We start from the raw sequence: 18,599 nt of genomic DNA, 5'->3' as shown, positions 1-18,599 counted from the left end.
GATGAAGACGAGGATGAAGATATGAGACACACACACAGGACAGATGGATGAACATGGACTGGCAGAGAAGCAGCTGAACTGGTCGTGTGTCCCCCCCCCCAACCCTCCTAGGTTCATGCTTCTGGCGGCTACTGTACATACCAAGCTGGTGGTGCATGTCGTAGAAATTTCCTAGCCTGGTCCCAGATCTGTTTAAGCTGTCGTGCTAACTCCTAATGTATGATAGTTTTCATGGCCTGATACCATAGCGGTTGGCTCTACATAGGAGTTGGCTATATAGCACAAACAGACCGAAGATAACATTTGGCTGATTGTCAGAACAGAAATAATTCAACTTTCAATGTACTTGAAGATTACTCTATGAATTGTTGGCTTTGTTACAGGAAAGATAGAAAGGACAATATGACGTGGTTTGCTTGTGTGGCACATGAATGCGAGGACAAGCGGTTGTGTCTGATTTTTATGGTTATGATAACTTGCACTTGGTTTTCTGGTTTGAATGAGACAATGTTTTACCCTAATCTTATTATTTCAATAAAGTTATTGTTTATTAACATTATATTACTTCTGTTTGTCTTTCCTGTCTCTGTCTGTCTGTCTCTGTCTGTTTCTGTCTGTCTCTGTCTGTGTCTGTCTGTCTGTTTCTGTCTGTCTCTGTCTTTGTCTGTCTCTGTCTGCCTCTGTCTGTCTCTGTCTGTCTCTATCTTCGTCTGTCTGTCTCTGTCTTTGTCTGTCTGTCTGTCTGTCTGTCTGTCTGTCTGTCTGTCTGTCTGTCTGTCTGTCTGTCTGTCTGTCTGTCTGTCTGTCTGTCTGTCTCTAGCAGAGTAGAGTTATTATATCTCTCCATACTCAATTCCGTCAACCAATATCTCTTGGGCTGATGATTCTGTATATTCAATTATTTGATGGTCAGTTGGAATCAATAACTTGATTGTAATCAAGAGAAGCTGTTTGGGCCAAAGGAAATAACCCTGTTGTTACTACATGGTTGTTGGCACATCCTCCTGTTACAAACACTGACACTCATGTCAAAAAAAGCAACATTTTAACATCCCATACAAAATAAACCACTAGTATTCAAGCACCGACATGCTTTAATCTGGGTTGTTATAGGCCAGATAAAGGTTACATGATTTAAAGATGCACAACGCAGAAATCGCTCTACCATTTCCTGGTTGTTAATATTCGAATAGTTCACCTAATTTCAGTTTATGTGACAAAATAAACTGGTATAGTGTAGAGAATCATTGTAACATCTATTTTACATAACCAACAAATATCATATTTTCAGCTGTTTGAAGCTGGTGTACAAAAACCGAAAAGCAAAAAGATACAAAAATGATATTTAAGAATGGGAAGCATAGAAACAGAGCACATAGAACAGATCTACCGCTTTTATACTTGACCGATCAGAAAAGTGACGTATTGCAGCTTTAATGAATTAATAGACAGGATTCCATCTGGATTGGGATTGAGATTGGGTCCTCTGTCTGTAACAAAGGGACTGAGTAGTGCTGTAGCTCAGACTAAAATCCCTGTCTGTCTGTCTGTCTGTCTGTCTGTCTGTCTGTCTCGCTTGCTCTCTCTCACTACTTCTGTCTCTCTCTGTCTCTCACTCGCTCTCTCTCTCTCTGTCTGTCTGTCTGTCTGTCTGTCTGTCTGTCTGTCTGTCTGTCTGTCTGTCTGTCTGTCTGTCTGTCTGTCTGTCTGTCTGTCTGTCTGTCTGTCTGTCTGTCTGTCTGTCTGTCTGGTGTGGTGAAATAGCTACAGTATTATTTTCCAAAAACACAGCCAGAGTTTGGGTTTAATCCACTCACACATCTCCTTTATTTCTGTTGTACAGTGTTGTGAAGTAGACCGGTGTCACATTAAACATACACACACACACACACACACACACACACACACACACACACACACACACACACACACACACACACAAATAGAGTGGTTTAGGCCTATACGGATGAGATGCCTTTACATTGTCTATTTTTTTTTAAGATTATGAAAATTCAGAGGAAAAATGTGGACAAATGGTTTGATTTTAGTCATTCAATGTGTTTTCAGTTAATTTGCATATATGTTGGTTTATATTCCTTATTGAGAGATCGAGAGAGGGGGAAACCTATTATTATGATGTTGTACATGGAAACCATCTGAACAGTTCAATTTGAACAAAAATATATGCATCATTTAGCCTACGCATCTCACTGGAAACACGTATGAAAAAAAAATAGGACAATACATCTCTGGGGGAAGGTGAGCAAGCCTATTTTCTCTGGCGCAACTATCCCTCTGTCTGCCTGTCTGTTTGTGTTTGTGTGTCTGTGAGCTGAAGGCATAATTTTGCTTCCGTAACCTATCACCCAGATCTGTCGTTGTACAGTGCAGAGTGCAGACGGAGTTGTAGCGCTGTTGCCAGCTGTCGCGCTCGGCATTGCTCCACGACACGCACACACGTAGCCACATCCGTACGGCGTGTATCCAACCATCCATTCAATATCCAACTCCCCTTTTCACTGGCAGACAGCAAGACCCGGTGGAGACGTCTACTCTCCTAACGGGACACAACAGACTCCATCGCTCTAACGGTAAATATAATGGTTTATTTTGTTTTTAATAAGATAGCAATACTGTTTATAACATGTTGATGATGATAATGATTGTTTACTTTTCATCCATTTTTGGGGGTATGTTTGTGGTCGGAGGGGATTTCCAAGTCGTTCAGTGTTGCCAGGTAGGATAGGAGGGTTTTTTTGTTGGATTGACTCCCCTCAGTGTTGTTGTCAGATTTCGTTTTACTATTACAACGCATGACATCGGACTAATACGAACAATGAAATATTCTAGGTGAAAATTGTACTACTTTTAATTAATTAATTAATTAATATTTTTAAATGAAGCGGATATTACCTAGATTTCCATCTTCTTCGCTCCGGCAGAAAGTCGTGCCCTAACACGTCGTCAGAAAGGGGTGTGTGCCCCTGGAAAGCAGCTCTCAGCCAATGAGCGCTCTTCCCTTGCACAGAAGGGCTGTTGTTTACTAGTGGAAGTGAGCTCCTATTAGACGAGACAGCTATACCTCCAGGGTCTTTACTAGCCTATCAGCGCACTCCCCCCACCCCACATGACGTCTTTTAAATACAACTCTATGCTTTTAAAATCATTTTAAAAAAAATGTTAAATGCTGCCACAATGTAATCTATGGATGTAATCCGTTAGATTAAACAGAAAATGGGATATTGTGCACCACTCAAATCACTCATGCGTCCACACACTGCACACTGCTGCTGCGTGGTTCCAGTCAGACAGATGGGTGTGTTGTGATCGTTTTTTCTTTCTTTCTTTTCTTTTTTTAAAACGCTCTCACTACAGGATGATGTCATTGGTTGTGTGGTTGACTTTTGGCCTAAAGAGGTTTCCATCTTCAGTCACTCCTTTTATTGTGTGGAAAAACTGTAACTCCACATTCAGATGCTGATAATAAACATTTGGATTTCAAGACGTTGTATATTATTATTTATATGCACACAACAACAACAACAACAACACATCACATTATTGAGGCTTTTCTTCCAAAGAAGAGATGGCTTTTATGCTCTGATCCTGCTCCTTGAACTAGAATGATAGAAGAGAATGACCTGTATTCTTATAAAACTCCATGATGTGACATAGATAAATAAAGGTCTATTTTCAACCTCTTCTCTGTAGGGAGTTACAGACCTCCTGTATGTTCAGGACTGTACAGTGTAGACCACCGGCACTACCAGCAGCAGCACCATGGCAACCAAGAGACCAGGGGAGAAGAGCTCTTTGGCAGCAGGACCCACAGACACATGGCAGTCTGGGGCAGAGGTACAGGAGACACTGGTAGGTGGACCCATAACATGCAGAAGTTGAGTGATTATTAATAGATTCTTCTCATGTTAATATTTTGTGGCTAACTACAATTATTTTTCACAGTTTAACTGTACAGGTGTCATTGTCTCTTCTGTACCTTCCTCCCTCTCTGAGTCTCCCCTATATCTTAACAGTTGCACCTCTGTCCCCATGTCTCTCTGCAGGTGTACATGCTGTGCTGTCAGTGTGTCTAACTCTCTACCTCTGTCTCTCTGCAGGTGTACATGCTGTGCTGCGGGCAGGAAGCCCCTAACATGACAGAGAGCAACGGCCATAGGAACATTATGAATAGGAACCATCAGGTCCCGGTCTTCGTGCCCCGGGGGAGAACTGAGGGGGGCTGGACTCACCCCTCGGCTCCCCAGCAGACTACAACTCCCACAGTGGCCTCCTGCCCTGTGTCTGCCCCTTACAGGTAAGCTCTCTCTCTCTCTCTCTCTCTCTCTCTCTCTCTATGTGGGCATCCTTCAGCCTAAAGCTGACCTTCAACTTACAACGTCAACTGTTTTCTTGGTACTCCTCGATGGATTCTCAGTTCTTCATCTGCTCCTCTTCTTTGACTTGTCTCTGTAAGTGGAGATACATCTGAGGCACCATCATACATCACTCAAACCCCCCAAATAAACCCCACCACCTTTTCCATGTTATCCTCAATGTTCAGAGCCTGGAGTCAATACATTGTAAGTTCTTCATCTCCTCCTCTTCTTTGAGTTGTCTGTTTCGGTGGAGTTTGTGGTTGCTCCAAGATAAATCCATGTTGTTATTATTGTCCCCCTCTACTACTCAGTTCCCGGAGCCCAGGGTCGGTAGAGATGGATGAGATCATGGCAGCCATGGTTCTGACCAGTATGTCATGCAGCCCTGTGGTCCAGAGCTCTCCTCAGAGTCTGAATGACCCTGTACCAGGTAAATTAGTCAATAGAGCTGATCCGTCTCTCTCGCTCCCCTTCTCTCTCTCTCTCCCTCTCTCTCTCTCTCTCTCTGAGGTCTTGATTGTCGGAGGGCTTGACAGTTGAGGGCTTGATAGTTGACGGATTGATTGTCGAAGGCTTGATAGCTGAGGGCTTGATAGTTCAGGGATTGATAGCTGGGGCTTGATAGTTGAGGGCTTGATAGCTGGGGCTTGATAGTTGAGGGCTTGATAGCTGCGGCTTGATAGTTGAGGGCTTGACAGCTGAGCGCTTGATAGCTGAGCGCTTGATAGCTGAGGGCTTGATTGTCGGAGGGCTTGACAGTTGAGGGCTTGATAGTTGACGGATTGATTGTCGAAGGCTTGATAGCTGAGGGCTTGATAGTTCAGGGATTGATAGCTGGGGCTTGATAGTTGAGGGCTTGATAGCTGGGACTTGATAGTTGACAGATTGATAGTTAAGGGCTTGATAGTTGAGGGCTTGATAGCTGAGGGCTTGACAGCTGAGCGCTTGATAGCTGAGGGCTTGATAGTCAGAGGGCTTGATAGTTGAGGGCTTGATAGTTGAGGGCTTGATAACTGAGTGCTTGATAGCTGAGGGCTTGATAGTTGAGGGCTTGATAGTTGAGGGCTTGATAGCTGGGGCTTGATAGTTGAGGGCTTGATAGCTGGGGCTTGATAGTTGACGGATTGATAGCTGAGGGCTTGATAGCTGAGGGCTTGATAGCTGAGGGCTTGATAGTCAGAGGGCTTGATAGTTGAGGGCTTGATAGTTGAGGGCTTGATAGCTGAGGGCTTGATAGCTGAGGGCCTGATAGTTGTGGGCTTGATAGTTGTGGGCTTGATAGTTGAGGGCTTGATAGTCGGAGGGCTTGATAGTTGAGGGCTTGATAGCTGAGGGCTTGATAGTCAGAGGGCTTGATAGTTGAGGGCTTGATAGTTGAGGGCTTGATAACTGAGTGCTTGATAGCTGAGGGCTTGATAGTTGAGGGCTTGATAGCTGGGGCTTGATAGTTGGGGGCTTGATAGCTGGGGCTTGATAGTTGACGGATTGATAGTTGAGGGCTTGATAGTTGAGGGCTTGATAGCTGAGGGCTTGATAGTCAGAGGGCTTGATAGTCAGAGGGCTTGATAGTTGAGGGCTTGATAGTTGAGGGCTTGATAACTGAGTCTTGATAGCTGAGGACTTGATAGTTGAGGGCTTGATAGCTGGGGACTTGATAGTTGAGGGCTTGATAGCTGGGGCTTGATAGTTGAGGGCTTGATAGTTGAGGGCTTGATAGCTGAGGGCTTGATAGCTGAGGGCTTGATAGTTGTGGGCTTGATAGTTGTGGGCTTGATAGTTGTGGGCTTGATAGTTGAGGGCTTGATATTTGACAGTTGAATCAGGTGTGCTAGTTCTGGAACAATTCAAATACATGGCTAGACAGGAATCAGCAACAGAAGCTTCCCTCCTCTCTCTCTAACATGGTTATATAGTGACTGTACTGACCACCATGCTGTCTCTCTAACATGGTTATATAGTGACTGTACTGACCACCATGCTGTCTCTCTAACATGGTTATATAGTGACTGTACTGACCACCATGCTGTCTCTCTAACATGGTTATATAGTGACTGTACTGACCACCATGCTGTCTCTCTAACATGGTTATATAGTGACTGTACTGACCACCATGCTGTCTCTCTAACATGGTTATATAGTGACTGTACTGACCACCATGCTGTCTCTCTAACATGGTTATATAGTGACTGTACTGACCACCATGCTGTCTCTCTAACATGGTTATATAGTGACTGTACTGACCACCATGCTGTCTCTCTAACATGGTTATATAGTGACTGTACTGACCACCATGCTGTCTCTCTAACATGGTTATATAGTGACTGTACTGACCACCATGCTGTCTCTCTAACATGGTTATATAGTGACTGTACTGACCACCATGCTGTCTCTCTAACATGGTTATATAGTGACTGTACTGACCACCATGCTGTCTCTCTAACATGGTTATATAGTGACTGTACTGACCACCATGCTGTCTCTCTAACATGGTTATATAGTGACTGTACTGACCACCATGCTGTCTCTCTAACATGGTTATATAGTGACTGTACTGACCACCATGCTGTCTCTCTAACATGGTTATATAGTGACTGTACTGACCACCATGCTGTCTCTCTAACATGGTTATATAGTGACTGTACTGACCACCATGCTGTCTCTCTAACATGGTTATATAGTGACTGTACTGACCACCATGCTGTCTCTCTAACATGGTTATATAGTGACTGTACTGACCACCATGCTGTCTCTCTAACATGGTTATATAGTGACTGTACTGACCACCATGCTGTCTCTCTAACATGGTTATATAGTGACTGTACTGACCACCATGCTGTCTCTCTAACATGGTTATATAGTGACTGTACTGACCACCATGCTGTCTCTCTAACATGGTTATATAGTGACTGTACTGACCACCATGCTGTCTCTCTAACATGGTTATATAGTGACTGTACTGACCACCATGCTGTCTCTCTAACATGGTTATATAGTGACTGTACTGACCACCATGCTGTCTCTCTAACATGGTTATATAGTGACTGTACTGACCACCATGCTGTCTCTCTAACATGGTTATATAGTGACTGTACTGACCACCATGCTGTCTCTCTAACATGGTTATATAGTGACTGTACTGACCACCATGCTGTCTCTCTAACATGGTTATATAGTGACTGTACTGACCACCATGCTGTCTCTAGGTCCATCATCAGGGGGCGGAGACATGGAGTGTGGGGGCGGAGACATGGAGTGTGGGGGCGGGGAGCTGTCTGACAGCGGCAGCAGTGGCTACTGGAGCTGGGACCACGACAACGTTAGTCCCGTTCTGTCCCTGTCCGTCATCGAGATGGACAGCAGCCCCGACGACGGACTGCACACGGAGCTGGAGCAGGGTGTGGAGCTAAATGTAGCCAAGAGGTCAAAGGTGAGGGGGGAGGAGACTGTCGCCATGGCGTTAGAGAGAGAAAGAAGGAGTTGAAGAATCGTTGTGCAAGTCTGGTGTTTTAAAAATTGTCACTTATCCTTCCGTTGTTTTTCAATCTCTGTTTTAGTGCTGAGAGATAAGTGCTTTTTGGGACAGGTTCGGTTTTGGTTCAGTTATTAAAAAATAATAACCATTTTTGGTTTCGATTTATTATATTTTTTACATTACATGCATTATGAAATAGTGACATTAAAATCATTGTATAGCTTTTTAATGGAAATTACAAAGCCAAAAATAGTAAACATTCAGTTGCCAAAACATTGAAAATATTCAGGTCCACAATACAAAAACAGGAAATTACTATGAAATAATATTTTATCTGTGTAATATTACTTAGTTTTTATTTGATTACTTTATTATTTTTCATTCCTTAAAGTCATCATCTCATCTGTGCTCAGCCAGTCAGACAGCCAGCCAGCCAGTCAGCCAGCCAGCTAGCTAGCTAGCCAGTCAGCCAGCCAGACAGCCAGTCAGCCAGCTAGCCAGACAGCTAGCCAGCCAGCTAGCCAGCCAGCCAGCCAGTCAGTCAGTCAGTCAGTCAGCCAGCCAGCCAACCAGTCAGCCAGCCAGCCAGCCTTTAGTCATCCTATTTAGCTAGGCTAGCCTGCCTGAGTATGCTGCAGAGCTGTCTGACTAAATCACTTGACTAGTTCTTCAAAGTACGTAAGGCATATTTTCAAGACTGCTTATTACCAACTACTACAACTATCAATCAGACAGAGCTACCTCATGAACTGCCTCTATCCCTCCCATTATCAATCAGACAGAGCTACCTCATGAACTGTCTCTATCCCTCTCACTATCTTAGACTTAGGATATGTGGATAACTACAAATACCTAGGTGTCTGGTTAGACTCTAAACTCTCCTTCCAGACTCACATTAAGCATCTCCAATCCAAAATTAAATCTAGAGTCGGCTTCCTATTTCGTAACAAAGCATCCTTCACTCATGCTGCCAAACATACCCTCGTAAAACTGACCATCCTACCGATCCTCGACTTCAGCGATGTCATTTATAAAATAGCCTCCAACACTCTACTCAACAAATTGGATGCAGTCTATCACAGTGCCATCCGTTTTGTCACCAAAGCCCCATATACTACCCACCACTGCGACCTGTACGCTCTCGTTGGCTGGCCCTCGCTTCATACTCGTCGCCAAACCCACTGGCTCTAGGTCATCTATAAGTATTTGCTAGGTAAAGCCCTGCCTTATCTCAGCTCACTGGTCACCATAGCAGCACCCACCCGTAGCACACGCTCCAGCAGGTATATCTCACTGGTCACCCCCAAAGCCAATTCCTACTTCGGCCGCCTTTCCTTCCAGTTCTCTGCTGCCAATAACTGGAACGAGCTGCAAAAATCACTGAAGCTGGAGACTCATATCTCCGTCACTAGCTTTAAGCACCAGCTGTCAGAGCAGCTCACAGATCACTGCACCTGTACATAGCCCATCTGTAAATAGCCCATCCAATCTACCTCATCCCCATAATGTATTTATTTATTTATCTTGCTCCTTTGCACCCCAGTATCTCTACTTGCACATTCATCTTCTGCACATCTACCCTTCCAGTGTTTAATTGCTATATTGTAATTACTTCGCCACCATGGCCTATTTATTGCCTTAACTTACCTCATTTGCACTCACTGTATATAGACTTTTTGTTTTCTTTTGTTCTACTGTATTATTGACTGGATGTTTTGTTCATTCCATAGGTTAACTCTGTGTTGCTGTATGTGTTGAACTGCGATGCTTTATCTTGGCCAGGTCGCAGTTGCAAATGAGAACTTGTTCTCAACTAGCCTACCTGGTTAAATAAAGGTGAAATAAATAAAAAAATAATCAAATAAAATCAGCTCGACCTACTCATAAACAAAGCTACCTCATGAACTGCCTCTATCCCTCTCACTATCAATCAGATAGAGCTACCTCATGAACTGCCTCTATCCCTCTCACTATCAATCAGATAGAGCTACCTCATGAACTGCCTCTATCCCTCTCACTATCAATCAGATAGAGCTACCTCATGAACTGCCTCTATCCCTCTCACTATCAATCAGATAGAGCTACCTCATGAACTGCCTCTATCCCTCTCACTATCAATCAGATAGAGCTACCTCATGAACTGCCTCTATCCCTCTCACTATCAATCAGATAGAGCTACCTCATGAACTGCCTCTATCCCTCTCACTATCAATCAGATAGAGCTACCTCATGAACTGCCTCTATCCCTCTCACTATCAATCAGATAGAGCTACCTCATGAACTGCCTCTATCCCTCTCACTATCAATCAGATAGAGCTACCTCATGAACTGCCTCTATCCCTCTCACTATCAATCAGATAGAGCTACCTCATGAACTGCCTCTATCCCTCTCGTTGTTCTGCCCAGTGTCCCACATAGTTCTTGACTTAATTATTTGATTTCTCTCTAGAGAAATGGCGTGTTGAGCTCACCCCCAAAAAATGGAACTAAATGGATTTCAAGTAACTCACCTCTACTCTATTTTCCTCTTTCTCTCTCTCTCTCTCGCTCTCTTTCTCTCTCTCTCTCTCTCTCTCTCTCTCTCTCTCTCTCTCTCTCTCTCTCTCTCTCTCTCTCTCTCCCTTTCTCTTTCTCTCTCTTTCTCTCTCTCTCTTTCTCCCTCTGTCTCTGATCACAGAGTTCTTTCAGAGGAGCGTACAGGTGTCTGTGGCCCAGTTGTGGCAAGGTGCTCACATCTTCAGTTAGGATGAAGAGACATGTCCGTGTGCTGCACCTGGGGTGAGATCTCTTCTCAGACAGCTGGTATTAACTCAAAAAAATGATATCGTTAACTTACTCTCTCACCTTTGTCTATCCCTTCCAAATTCTATACACACACGTATGCACGCACGAACACACAAACACACACCACAACCCTACACACACACACAGCAGTGGATCGGAGCAGTCCCACAGAGAGGAGGATTTCTACTACACTAAGTTCTCCTGCAAAGCTCCACCAGCCCTGGTCCCGGCCTTGTCCTCTCACGTCCCATGGGCGTCCTGCGGCTCCCCTCCAGGCCCTGGTCCAGGTTCCTGTCTCCAGATCCCCTCCTCTACCTCGTCCTCACCCTCAGGGTCAGGCAGCTCCAGGCCCAGCTCAGGCCCAGGGTCAACCCCAGGGTCAGGCAGCTCCAGGCCCAGCTCCAGGCCCAGCTCAGGCCCAGTGTCAACCCCAGGGTCAGGCAGCTCCAGGCCCAGCTCCAGGCCCAGCTCAGGCCCAGGGTCAGCTCCAGACCAGCCCAGCCCTCTCAGCCAGTCTGCCCCCAGTTCCTTTTCACAGATACAGACAGACCACCTGTATCAGGTGGGTTGATTTATTTAACCGGGATATTCCACTCAGTAACAATTGATGCTCTGGGTCTGCCCTGGCTTGCAGAGTGTCCAGTACTTCTCTGTTTCGTATTTTAAATAACTTGTCTTTTATGGCAAGGCAGTGATGTTGCCTTGTTGAATTGTATTATTATGGGTTTAGAAACAACAGCAAGGCATCTTGAAAAGGGGTGGAGTTTGACTAGAATGGCTGTAAAAGAAATGTATGGGAGTCTGAGAGATGTCTGGTCTGTTGTTGTCTTCCTGTCTTCCAGGCCTGCACTCCCCTCCAGGTGACGATGTCCTGTCACAACCCCGCCCCCTGTTGTTGGACCCCTCCCCCTCTCACCGTCTCTAACCAGCACAGTCACCACAACTCCCAGGTACGCCTGCTCTCTTCTCCTCCTGGTTAGCCTCAACCCCAATCACCACAACTCCCAGGTACGTCTGCTCTCTCCTCCTCCTGGTTAGCCTCAACCCCAGTCACCACAACTCCAAGGTACGTCTGCTCTCTCCTCCTCCTGGTTAGCTTCAACCCCAGTCACCACAACTCCCAGGTACGTCTGCCCTCTCCTCCTCCTGGTTAGCCTCAACCCCAGTCACCACAACTCCCAGGTACGTCTGCTCTCTCCTCCTCCTGGTTAGCCTCAACCCCAGTCACCACAACTCCCAGGTACGTCTGCTCTCTTCTCCTCCTGGTTAGCCTCAATCCCCAGTCACCACAACTCCCAGGTACGTCTGCTCTCTCCTCCTCCTGGTTAGCCTCAACCCCAGTCACCACAACTCCCAGGTACGTCTGCTCTCTCCTCCTCCTGGTTAGCCTCAACCCCAGTCACCACAACTCCCAGGTACGTCTGCTCTCTTCTCCTCCTGGTTAGCCTCAACCCCAGTCACCACAACTCCCAGGTACGTCTGCTCTCTCCTCCTCCTGGTTAGCCTCAACCCCAGTCACCACAACTCCCAGGTACGTCTGCTCTCTTCTCCTCCTGGTTAGCCTCAATCCCCAGTCACCACAACTCCCAGGTACGTCTGCTCTCTCCTCCTCCTGGTTAGCCTCAACCCCAGTCATCACAACTCCCAGGTACGCCTGCTCTCTCCTCCTGGTTAGCCTCAACCCCAGTCGTTCCTTCCAGGTCACTCCAGAACGAGAATATCTTGTGATATCTTGTGGGTATCTATCTCCTAATATCTATCTCCTAATATCTATCTCCTGATATCTATCTCCTGATATCTATCTCCTGATACCTATCTCCTGATACCTATCTCCTGATATCTATCTCCTGATACCTATCTCCTGATATCTATCTCCTGATATCTATCTCCTAATATCTATCTCCTGATATCTATCTCCTGATATCTATCTCCTGATTTCTATCTCCTGATACCTGTCTCCTGATATCTATCTCCTGATATCTATCTCCTGATATCTATCTCCTGATATATATATCCTGATATCTATCTCCTTATACCTATCTCCTGATATCTATCTCCTGATATATATATATATCCTAATATCTATCTCCTGATATATATATCCTGATATCTATCTCCTGATATATATATATATCCTGATATCTATCTCCTGATATATATATCCTGATATCTGTCTCCAACAGAGCACCAGTAGGACAACAGCTGGATGGGATATTAATTGTGACTATTTAATGATTTCTTATTACAAGAGATGCCATACTTATCTAAAAATGAGAATCCTCCCTCCTCTTCTCTTCCCCCCTCCCCCTGCTTCTTCTCTCTTGCCCACTACAGGTGGTGAGGGGTCGCTGCAGGTCTGTGAGTATAGGAGAACAGTGGCTACAACAGAACAGCGCCACCAACAGGCTAACCACCACGAGAGCAGCCTCCCCGTCACGCTCTCACTGCTCCTTCAGGTAGTCACCGTGTACCCTCTCTTCTCTCTCTCCTCCCCGTCACGCTCTCACTGCTCCTTCAGGTAGTCACCGTGTACCCTCTCTTCTCTCTCTCCTCCCCGTCACGCTCTCACTGCTCCTTCAGGTAGTCACCGTGTACCCTCTCTTCTCTCTCTCCTCCCCGTCACGCTCTCACTGCTCCTTCAGGTAGTCACCGTGTACCCTCTCTTCTCTCTCTCCTCCCCGTCACGCTCTCACTGCTCCTTCAGGTAGTCACCGTGTACCCTCTCTTCTCTCTCTCCTCCCCGTCACGCTCTCACTGCTCCTTCAGGTAGTCACCGTGTACCCTCTCTTCTCTCTCTCCTCTCTCTTGTCTTCTCCTTGCTCCTCTTCTTCGTTAAGCACCATTTAGCCTCCCCACTCTTCTCCTCTCCCCTCTGTCTCAATTATCTCTCCTCTCCCCTCTGTCTCAACTATCTCTCCTCTCCCCTCTGTCTCAACTATCTCTCCTCTCCCCTCTGTCTCAACTATCTCTCCTCTCCCCTCTGTCTCAATTATCTCTCCTCTCCCCTCTGTCTCAACTATCTCTCCTCTCCCCTCTGTCTCAGCTATCTCCCCTCTCCCCTCTGTCTCAACTATCTCTCCTCTCCCCTCTGTCTCAGCTATCTCCCCTCTGTCTCAACTATCTCTCCTCTCCCCTTTGTCTCAACTATCTGTCCTCTCCCCTCTGTCTCAATTATCTCTCCTCTCCAGTTCCTTATAGCCCCTCTATCTTTCTCTTCTATCTCTGTCTCTACACTCCACACGTCTCCCAATGGGATGAGAGGGCCTGATTAGTTAGCTAGATAAGAAACATGAAGGAGAATGTGTCTCTCTAATCGTATTCTCTCTAACACGGTCTTTTCTCTTGTACTGGTAGATCATATTCCTTTTCTCTCACCATACTGTATGTATTGGGTTTACAATTATCCCCACCTTGATTGTGTCTTCCCAGCAAACCAAAATTGGTTCTGTGAAGGTTCCCAGAACATTCGTTAGGTCGCGGCAAATGTTCTCATAACACAAAAAAATGTCTCGTCGTAGTGATAATTATAGAATGTTTGTATAAAACCTTCACCTGATGTTGCAAGAACGTTCCTAGAACACATTTAATCTGTTCTTTAAAGCTCAGAATGTTTCATTAGGTTGTGGGAACAGTCTGGTGGTAACATTTTGGGGACATCAAGAAAGATATGTTCCCAAAAACACCAAAACTGTCCCAGTTGTGTGGATAATTCTACAATGTTTATTTTATGTTGCAAAAAAAACATTTGCCTGATGTTGTAAGAACATTCCCAGAACACATTTTTTAAGTTCTTTAAAAGTCCCGAAAACATTTATTTAGGTTGTGTAGAACATTGTGGGGATAGGATGAGAAATATGTTCCCAAAACTCCAAAACTGTCCAGTTGTGCTGACATTCAGATAATATTTGTATCAGGGTGCAAAAAAACATTCCTTTGATGTTGCAATAATGTTGACAGAACAGCCTTTCTGAGTTCTTTAAAGGTTCCCAGAACATTTGATTAGGTTGTGGGAACAGTGTGGATACATTACAATAGATAGGTTCCCAAAACACAAAATATGCTCAATAGATATTCATACAATGTTTAAGTTAGGTTGGTACAGGACATTCCCTTAATGTTGTAAGAATTAAATAAGTACGTTTTCATTATGTTCATAGCATATTTGATTTAGGTTTAACATAATATTCCATTGATGTTCACACAATATACATTTTCACTTGTTTTTGAGGTCTTCAGAACAATTCGAAATTGTTATATTTAAGTTTAGCATAATATTATGCAAATTTGTAGCTACTTAAAGCATATTGGAATACATCCCCATCCCATCATTGATTTAATGGCGATTTGCGTTTGAGGACTGTATTGTAGGTGATATGGAGACACATTTTAAATTCATTCACAGGATATTTGAAGAGCATTTTGTTATACTTCATATGTTGACAACATGCACATGTGGGCTTTGAACCTGCAATGTTTGGTTCCCTAGCCTATAATATTTTTTCCACCTTTTATTTTTCCCACAGGGGATTTTTAGAAATACTTAAGATTAAGGGCTGTGTTTCATGTAGGCTTACTCTGGCGTGACCTTTTGATAACCATGTAAATCTCTCTAGGACAAGGTGACTTTTATCAATATATTCGCCTGTATTTACCTCAGAAAAATGAAATGCTAATTAGCTGCTAATGTTGCTATCATAAAAAACTACCAATACCATTATGATCTGGACCAGACTGCCGAATCAAGGCAAAGGTAAGAGTCTCTGGATTAACTATCTAATGTTAGCTAAATTTAATAATGAATAAATTGGCTACATTTCTTTAAATTGGCAATTCTGTGAACTCTCTTGTGCAAGTTTTAAATTTACGCAATACCTGTTAGCAAAAGTGTCAGTTAGAGATGACGTGCAGGAGCATGCTGGGATTTGTCATCTTGCATGATGTCTACTTTGATGTCTAATTAGCATTTTCAAATCTGAGGGTAAATAGAGCCGAATATATTGATAAAAGTCACCTTGTCCTAGAGAGATTTAAATGGATAAGCCTACACATTTTAAAAATGAATGAGGAGGAAAAAAACGATTGGAACCATTTCCCTGTTTGACCGCTAGGTTTTATGGGTATTATGACACCGCCACTGTGAGGCTCTATACAGTACTCTAAGGCAAGAACAGTAATATGGATGTATTCCAATATTCTTTCATTTGCATGCTGAGAATCTTGTGGTAATATTAAACAAAAGTTAAATACAACATTTTCTAAATCTTCCGAGTACCTCCAAGACAAGTTAAAATGTATATTGTGTGAACATCAATGGAATATTATGTTAAACCTAAAACAAATATCCTATGAACGACATAAAAACAGACTTATTTTGATTCTTATTTGATTAAGGGAATGTCCTCATGTTCTGGGACTGTTCCTGGTTTGCTGGGTGGTGTTTCATCCCTGTAGGAAGGGACGAGGGGAGGCCAAAACGTTTATTGTGTTTCATCCCTGTAGGAAAGGACGAGGGGAGGCCAAAACGTTTCTTGTGTTTCATCCCTGTAGGAAGGGACGAGGGGAGGCCAAAACGTTTATTGTGTTTCATCCCTGTAGGAAGGGACGAGGGGAGGCCAAAACGTTTCTTGTGTTTCATCCCTGTAGGAAGGGACGAGGGGAGGCCAAAACGTTTATTGTGCTTCATCCCTGTAGGAAGGGACGAGGGGAGGCCAAAACGTTTCTTGTGTTTCATCCCTGTAGGAAGGGACGAGGGGAGGCCAAAACGTTTCTTGTGTTTCATCCCTGTAGGAAGGGACGAGGGGAGGCCAAAACGTTTATTGTGTTTCATCCCTGTAGGAAGGGACGAGGGGAGGCCAAAACGTTTCTTGTGTTTCATCCCTGTAGGAAGGGACGAGGGGAGGCCAAGAAGTGTCGTAAGGTGTACGGAGTGGAGCGTAAGGAGCAGTGGTGCACGGCCTGCCGCTGGAAGAAAGCGTGCCAGCGCTTCCCTGACTAAACAAGTTCGTGAACAACAGATGATGGGAAAAAAAAGAGAGATTTGGAAAAAAAAGAGAGAGGACACGATCACAACCAGGGCCTGTTAGCCATCAAGAACAACAAATTCCTTTTTTTCTACCTTGTCCCCCCCCCCCACAAGGAATAAAGTGATTTGTGTATTTTTTGTTGTAAACGTTGACCTGAGCAGTGAGTCAGTGCGTGATGTTAGTAGCTAGTAGTTGAGACTGTGTTATGACGTGGTAGACCTACAATGTTCATCCTTCCTAGCCTGGTCCCAGACCTGTTTGGTGCTGTGTAGCATGACAACGACCATAGGAATTAGCTATACACAGGGACTGAACTTTTCGGGGGTACTGGCTTGTAACCCTGGGTAACAATCGGCTCAAAAGTCTGTGCCGTGCGATATTTCTAAGGACAAACTTTAGACCGTCCTGGCGGGCTAGTGTGGCACATTTTCTACTAGCCCAATCTGAAAAGTACTAGCCTGAGCTGGCGGGCTGGTTTAGATTCCATCCCTGGTTGAACAAGGCACTTCATCCTTAACTGTTCTCCCAACTACTTCTTCTTCTATACAGCACAAACAGACCTGGCCCCAGGATACTTCTACCTCCCACTGAGAACGTCTCTCCTCTCCTCCCACTGAGAACGTCTCTCCTCACCTCCCACTGAGAACATGTCTCTCCTCACCTCCCACTGAGAACATGTCTCTCCTCACCTCCCACTGAGAACATGTCTCTCCTCACCTCCAACTGAGACCATGTCTCTCCTCACCTCCCACTGAGACCATGTCTCTCCTCACCTCCCACTGAGAACGTCTCTCCTCACCTCCCACTGAGAACATGTCTCTCCTCACCTCCCACTGAGAACGTCTCTCCTCACCTCCCACTGAGAACATGTCTCTCCTCACCTCCCACTGAGAACATGTCTCTCCTCACCTCCCACTGAGAACATGTCTCTCCTCACCTCCCACTGAGAACATGTCTCTCCTCTCCTCCCACTGAGAACGTCTCTCCTCTCCTCCCACTGAGAACGTCTCTCCTCACCTCCCACTGAGAACGTCTCTCCTCTCCTCCCACTGAGAACATGTCTCTCCTCTCCTCCCACTGAGAACGTCACTCCTCACCTCCCACTGAGAACATGTCTCTCCTCTCCTCCCACTGAGACCATGTCTCTCCTCACCTCCCACTGAGACCATGTCTCTCCTCACCTCCCACTGAGAACATGTCTCTCCTCTCCTCCCACTGAGACCATGTCTCTCCTCTCCTCCCACTGAGACCACGTCTCTCCTCACCTCCCACTGAGACCATGTCTCTCCTCACCTCCCACTGAGAACATGTCTCTCCTCTCCTCCCACTGAGAACGTCTCTCCTCTCCTCCCACTGAGACCACGTCTCTCCTCCCACTGAGACCATGTCTCTCCTCACCTCCCACTGAGAACGTCTCTCCTCACTTCCCACTGAGACCATGTCTCTCCTCACCTCCCACTGAGAACATGTCTTTCCTCTCCTCCCACTGAGAACGTCTCTCCTCTTCTCCCACTGAGAACGTCTCTCCTCACCTCCCACTGAGACCACGTCTCTCCTCTCCTCCCACTGAGAACATGTCTCTCCTCACCTCCCACTGAGAACATGTCTCTCCTCACCTCCCACTGAGAACATGTCTTTCCTCTCCTCCCACTGAGAACGTCTCTCCTCACCTCCCACTGAGACCATGTCTCTCCTCACCTCCCACTGAGACCATGTCTCTCCTCTCCTCCCACTGAGACCATGTCTCTCCTCACCTCCCACTGAGACCATGTCTCTCCTCACCTCCCACTGAGACCACGTCTCTCCTCTCCTCCCACTGAGACCACGTCTCTCCTCTCCTCCCACTGAGACCACGTCTCTCCTCTCCTCCCACTGAGACCACGTCTCTCCTCACCTCCCACTGAGACCATGTCTCTCCTCACCTTCCACTGAGACCATGTCTCT

At 45.4% G+C, this 18,599-nt stretch overlaps 1 protein-coding gene across 1 annotated transcript; it reads left to right on the top strand.

The window, feature by feature from the left end:
* Positions 1-2,275: 2,275 nt before the first annotated feature.
* On the top strand, positions 2,276-17,391 carry LOC106571047 (zinc finger protein 395). The gene is made up of 10 exons (XM_014143703.2): positions 2,276-2,591; positions 3,712-3,870; positions 4,119-4,315; positions 4,688-4,806; positions 7,580-7,803; positions 10,526-10,626; positions 10,780-11,194; positions 11,475-11,582; positions 12,967-13,088; positions 16,516-17,391. The coding sequence occupies exons 2-10, from the start codon at positions 3,781-3,783 to the stop codon at positions 16,625-16,627; spliced, it is 1,488 nt and encodes a 495-aa protein (XP_013999178.2). The 5' UTR covers positions 2,276-2,591; positions 3,712-3,780; the 3' UTR covers positions 16,628-17,391.
* The last annotated feature ends 1,208 nt before the right edge of the window (positions 17,392-18,599 follow it).

Source organism: Salmo salar, chromosome ssa15, assembly GCF_905237065.1.
Source record: "Salmo salar chromosome ssa15, Ssal_v3.1, whole genome shotgun sequence".
Lineage (NCBI taxonomy): Eukaryota > Metazoa > Chordata > Actinopteri > Salmoniformes > Salmonidae > Salmo > Salmo salar.
Note: the sequence above shows the minus strand (reverse complement) of the source record. Positions and strands in the feature narration are given on the sequence as shown.